The following is a 6,116-nucleotide window of genomic DNA, read 5'->3' as shown; positions in this document are numbered from 1 at the left end:
TTTCCAGACTGTCCAACAAAATCTTTCTTGGTGAAACATGTGTTCATTTTCTAATGCAATAATTCCACTCAATTTAAAGATCTTCCTCCAAAGGGGACCACAACAAAATGGAACGTTGGTTGCTGAATGCTAGAGTGTGTGAGTTGACCAAAGTCAACGGCTCAAGCTGAATTTAACAACCCCTCCCCACTTTTCCCACAAATATCCAACTTCAGTGACAATCTTATTTGAAGCACGATTAGAAACCAATTATAAACACCTCTTCTAACAAAACAAAAATCTAATTCCTGTTAATCCCCACCCCAGGCTACCACAACTCATAATTTTCCAAAAAACAGGCAATCAAACTCCATGATATTAACCTGAGCACATACATGATACATCATTCTTCTTCATCGGTTTGAATTCATTACTTAGTTAGAAGGTTGGAGAAGAGGTTGGGTTTAATGCCATTATATGATAAAGACCCCACATCTGGCTCACTATGTTTAGAGAAAATGCAAGGTTCACATAACAGTTGAAGAATCAGGTCCATGTTTGGTATAGCTTATCGTTTAAAGCGTAAAAACAATCTGCCTCAAGAGAGTTTGTTAAAATAAGTTATTATTTCATCAAAATAAGTTAAAGCAGACAAGCACTAAATGTGTAACAATAGCCTCATTTCTAGGATTGAGTGGGGCAGTAATAGTATGTAAACTCGGGAAAAAAATGTACACAATTGCGGTAACAGACTAATAACTAACCTAACCTAAATGGCCCAAGAAAGATTCTCCCAGAAAACAGTGACATTTTCCACCGAGTTGATAATGCCACAACAAGCTTTTTCTCACTATATAACCAGCTCAAGGCATCTTACTTTGGCTTGTCATTTAAGGTTACAAGTGATTTGAGGACTCCAGGACTTATCTTGTCTGCAAGAACTCCTGACTCTGATAGAAAGTAAGCTTTTTCCTTCATAATGCTCTGTAGTTTCTTGGACTCAAAGTCAAGCTGTGTTTGATCTGTAAATAGTTACATGGTCAGTAAAAAAAGATACCAAGCAATTTTTATTAGAAGTAATTTTTTGAATAAAAGGACTTCACTCATAGCTTAAGTTCAAAGTTTGAACCATCACAATAATAACGATCAATAAAAGAACACGAATGGAGATAGTCTCATCACAACTTCTAAACTATAAAAGTTGGTGTATAGTAATGATCATACATGTCATGACATTTGCTTATGTAAGTACAGGTTCTGTGTAAATTAATATAAATAATAATCAGAAAGTCCTATGTCAACAATTCAGATATAGTTCCGGACAAGAATCATTGAGTGGCATTTGAAAACCACAACAGAGCAGTAGGCAAAAGCCACATTTAGCTAAAATTACATTCTTTTCATTGTTGCAGGGATTGCAATTACAAGAAATTGCCTACCACAGTCAACTTGAACCAAGAACTAGTATGACAGGCCATTTAAATATCTTAAAAAGTTCTACGAACAAGAAAAGAGAAACAGTAAAAAACGCAAGTTACACATGATTACATTGCCTCTGTAGGCTGTTTTCCAAACTAATGCATCAAACCCAGCTTCTCATTTCATCCACAATAATACAAAAAACATAATTAGGGGGAAAATATGTATTGGATTGATTAGGAATTAGGGGTTATGGCCAAACATTACTACCGTAGAATTCCCTGCCCCCTCCTCTCAAAATACAGAAGTAACAAGCAATTGGCAGGCACACAAGCATTATGCTCAAGCACATGAAAAAAGATAACCAACGTGGGTAAGCATTTAGAGAATTTTTCTTGCTTTTTTCAGTATTTTTCCAATGGCTAGAGAATAGGGGGGGCGCCAAAAACCTTTTTCCAATATAGTATGAGCTGCATGAAACGGAATTCTGGCAAACAGATCTGTTCCTGGAAACATCATCCATGTTGGCTCAGAAGAGTTATGGTTGCCACAGGTGTTGCAAACCTCCTGAACCAAAGGTCTTGAGCTGGTCCCGGCAACTCCCCTCATCATTGATTCAAAAGGAGATGGAACACTGCTCACTGTTGTCCGAGCCCTTTTCCTTAATGCAGTAAGTGCTTCTCTATTCCCATTTCTCAATCTATCATTCTCAACCAGCTGTATTTTTCCAAAAGGGACAATTGCATAGCACATTTAATTCAAAAGTTATTAAAGAGATCCAGTAGGAAAAAAAAGAAAGCTTTTATAGGCACAGTAAACAAAAAAATCTTGATTGTATTGAATTGATTTCTGTCAAGGACAAAGCATGGTAATAAGGAAATAACATTGGGCTCAAGTAATTAGTTACTTTGTGAATCCAAACTGACTGCTATAACTCATTTGGCACTTTAGTTGGTTCTTTACAGCTTTTGGTGGGTGCATTGTTTTCTGTTTTAACTTATAGTTGTTACTCCTAGATAGCAGCAGAGGGAGCAGATTCCAAAATTGTAGTAATAAGATAGTCGATAGTAGAATGGATGGTATACCAAAGATACTAGGGAAAAATATGTAACACAAAAGACATCTTAGCTAAGAACAATTTATGACAGACAAGACCAAGGTTTCATAATTTAGGAGAGCTAGTTGCCCAAATATTTTGGTTGATGGGTCAAGGTTATATGTAGTTTTTGTCATTCAAGGGTGTGTTTAGCTACAAGCTTTTTTTGAAAAAAAAAACTACTGTACTATAGTTTTCCAATAGCTACTTTTCTAACTTATAGAGAGAAAATGAAGTTTTTTTAGCCTAGCTTTTAAAACTTTTCTAATTATCTTCAAAACTTTAAGCAATTCAGCCTTTTCCCACTCGGTAGATTTTGCTAGATGGATAAAAAATTGCTGTGTTTTACAGTAAATCGTTTTGATATAGACAAATGATTGACCTTTAAATCTTCCTTTATTGTCTTTGCCTATAGTTTTTCTGTTTCGCGTACTTCTAGTGCTTAGTTTTTCTGTCTTCATCATGATTAAAAGTTATAACCATTTTAATCATGATTAAAAGTTTGGCACATCACACTTGTTGATAAAAAGTTATACACCCTTTTAAAAGTAGAACATGATTAACAAATGTTCTAATCATGTGCAACTTAGAAGAAATACATACACCATTTTAAAGTTATATATGGTTTAGTTGCACATGATTAAAAACAACAAGGTGACATGTTAATCAATAGTTAATCACGTGACAGAGTTTGTGAAATTTTAACAGAAAAATTAGCATAGACGTCTTCTGCAGTTGAGAACCTTGAGGATCTAAACATGCCTTTTGAAGTCTAGATACTAAGTAGTACAAGGCACAAACCTCTAGCCACTAATTTGTAGTTTTGCATGATTAATATGCTACAGAACTATTTCATCTTGAAGATATATCATTGAAATTTATGGAGCTGTGTACCAGACTCTTGTTATTCATTCATTTATGGAAGGAGCAGGATGTTTTCACCATAAAATTGGTGTAAAAACCTAGGAAGAAGACGGCATTAAGGAATGGAAAAGAAGAATACATTAGATGAGAATAAAGTGTCTTAAATCCGTCCTTATCATGTTCCCAAGAGAATATTTGAACGCAGCAATAGATTCTGACATACATACTTCATACAAATAAACAAAAAAGGTTACAGCAGAAACAAAAATAATTATGAACTTTACCATGTAGTTCCTCATTAAGACCAATTTCTTGTCCCCAATGTAGCAATGGAAGCTAGATTTTACTCCTTTTTAATCAATTTTATTACTTACTATATTTCTAAGTCTTTGTAAAAACAGTAATCACCTTCAATTCATAAATTTGAATTACCTGATGTCGGGCTAAAAGAAGATGCTCAGCTTCCACTTCCAGTTCTGTTAACTCTTTTTGGAACTGTTTCATGTTCTCATCCATATTTGAAGAAAAGAAACTCCTGAAAAGTTTAAAGAAAACATTATCGATAGAAATTTGTGTAGAATATCATCAAAACAACAAACATTCAGTTGAGAATCAAAATGGAAAAATAATTCCATTTGTTTAGATTTCCTCTAAGAAATGTAACTAATAACCAAATATATGGATGAAGGAATATTCTAATATATGTTTTTTCATCCATCGACCAGCCACTTATCTGAGCAGTTACATACTTGCTAGCACATTGAGTGGAAATATTTATGATAGTCAGCATAACCATCTTTATCTAACAGAATGTGAATTCAAACGAAAAGGTTACCTTCGGGAAAATAGCTGTCTTCAATAGAGCAACGGCCTTCCTCGTAACTCCTCAATTACTACTGCAGCAGTGTTAATGCACAAGGATTTCAACTGGGGTAATAGAACTCGACTAAATGACTTTGGTTCTCGGAATTAGGAACCCATACACATGTTCTCAAGGTAAACTTCAGAATATCATTCATGAGTATATCATGACAAAGGGCTAATATTAGCATAAGTCAACGACACAACACCCGTCACCAGGAAAACGAGCACCATTTTTGGTACGCATATGGTAGTTTGAACTGGTCAAACAAATACTTAGACATAGATAAGCCTCATGCAGGTAAAACCCCGTTTGTGGCGATGACCGAATGTTGCCTAGCACTACCTTGAAAAAGTGTCACCAGTCCACTCACTACAAACCACATGACAACATTTGGACAAAAAAATAAAATAAACTACAGGGCATGGGAAAACATCGCTTTATAATACTCTCTCCAAGCAAAATTTTGATGGCGAATAGGACAATTAAAGTTATTGATTTCGGATATTTATGCAATGACCAGTGCCAAACTAATCCCACTTTCAATCAGGGGTTTCTCACATGTAAAGGGTCAATCAATTCAAGTTGAAATGCGGAAACACAGAACCAACTTTGGTTTGTATTCTTGTTCCCCTCTTAGACTCATCTGGATTTTCAGAGTACAGTGTTGGCTTGGTTGCTTCATTTTCTAAGTGCAGTCGGTATATCTTTCACATAGCTGACTGATTACAGAGACTCAATAAGCCATGCAGGATTCTCATTCTCATGGGTAAGCCCTTCTTTTTCCCGCTTTCGTATTTCCAACCATATTTTAATGATGAGATAAAAGGTTGTAGAACGGGAAGACAATCCCAAAATACAAATGGACAAGACGTCAATGACATGTTGGGATTATCAACAGTGACTCGCTTTAAAGATTACTACACAAACTCGAACCGCAAGCATCTCCACTCAGATACAGCAATTCAATTAGTCCCCAGGTCCCAGATATCTTCGTGGGAAGATTACCCACCAAGCAGGGAAACTGGCATGAGGAAGGTTTGAACCCATACCCACGGGAAAGGTAGGAGTTTGAAAAATATAATTTTTCAACCATATTGCACATTAATTTGGTTAAAATTAAGTATAGTAAGTGTTGTATCCTAATCCCATTAATGACTTTGCTCTCTACAACATTTCTAAGTATATGTATCCTAACTACAATCTTTGAGAGCATATGAAAAGGGGGGAAATCCGCACAAAAAATACTCAAATGGGGTCACCACAGAGTGTAATTGGAGTTTGACTTTATTAAACGCAAAAGCATTGAAAGCACTCATATTATGATAGAAACTTATTAAGTATCAGAAAAGGGAAAGATTCAGGAACGTAGACAGTATTCTAAATCATAGCAAAAGCAACCAAAACATCGTGCGGCAATTGATAGAGAGCGATTGAGACGCAATACGAGAATGACTACCTTGTTCAAGTTCGATTGAAATGCCTCCGGCGTGCTTCCGACCACGAATTTGAGGTTTCCCGGCGGCGGCGAATGTTGAAGGAAGGTTCAGTGGTGAAGGAGCTGTGCTAGGAGGAGCAGAACCCAACAATTACTTATTTAGTTTTGATACTTCAAATTGATTCAGAGAAACTATTATACACTAGCAACAATACAAATTCAAAACGCGGACGTTTTCTCATTTTTAAAATTAAAAAAAAAAGTTATTTTTAAATATTGTAATTAAAAAATTATAAAAGAAATTATATATCTTAATTTGTCTTATTTATTTATTGTTTCTTTTTCTATAATTAGCATATTTATGTTTTAACTAGGAAACACAGTGTGTATCTGTATTTATATATATATATATATATATATTATATGTATTTATATTTATTTAAATAAAATATAAATAT

The 6,116-nt window shown here is 34.9% G+C and overlaps 1 protein-coding gene across 4 annotated transcripts; it reads right to left on the bottom strand.

Annotated features, from left to right (window-relative positions):
* Nucleotides 1-586: 586 nt before the first annotated feature.
* LOC137818955 (P53/DNA damage-regulated protein) lies at nt 587-5,844 on the bottom strand. Of its 4 annotated transcripts, none has more exons than XM_068622621.1 (5): nt 5,680-5,828; nt 4,194-4,254; nt 3,791-3,893; nt 1,848-2,115; nt 587-1,001 (listed from the first exon to the last, which is right to left on the bottom strand). In XM_068622621.1, exons 3-5 carry the CDS (start codon nt 3,872-3,874, stop codon nt 853-855), a joined length of 501 nt encoding a protein of 166 aa, XP_068478722.1. In that variant the 5' UTR covers nt 3,875-3,893; nt 4,194-4,254; nt 5,680-5,828; the 3' UTR covers nt 587-852. The 4 variants fall into 4 exon arrangements, with proteins under 4 accessions (XP_068478722.1, XP_068478723.1, XP_068478724.1 ...); XM_068622622.1 differs by having other exon boundaries at nt 4,194-4,251; XM_068622623.1 differs by having other exon boundaries at nt 4,194-4,285; nt 5,680-5,813.
* Between the last annotated feature and the right edge of the window lie 272 nt (nt 5,845-6,116).

The sequence above is a fragment of the Phaseolus vulgaris genome, chromosome 10 (assembly GCF_051622355.1).
Source record: "Phaseolus vulgaris cultivar YP4 chromosome 10, ASM5162235v1, whole genome shotgun sequence".
NCBI classification, from domain to species: domain Eukaryota; kingdom Viridiplantae; phylum Streptophyta; class Magnoliopsida; order Fabales; family Fabaceae; genus Phaseolus; species Phaseolus vulgaris.
The sequence above is the reverse complement of the archived record's forward strand: the minus strand, read 5'-3'. Positions and strand labels throughout refer to the sequence as shown.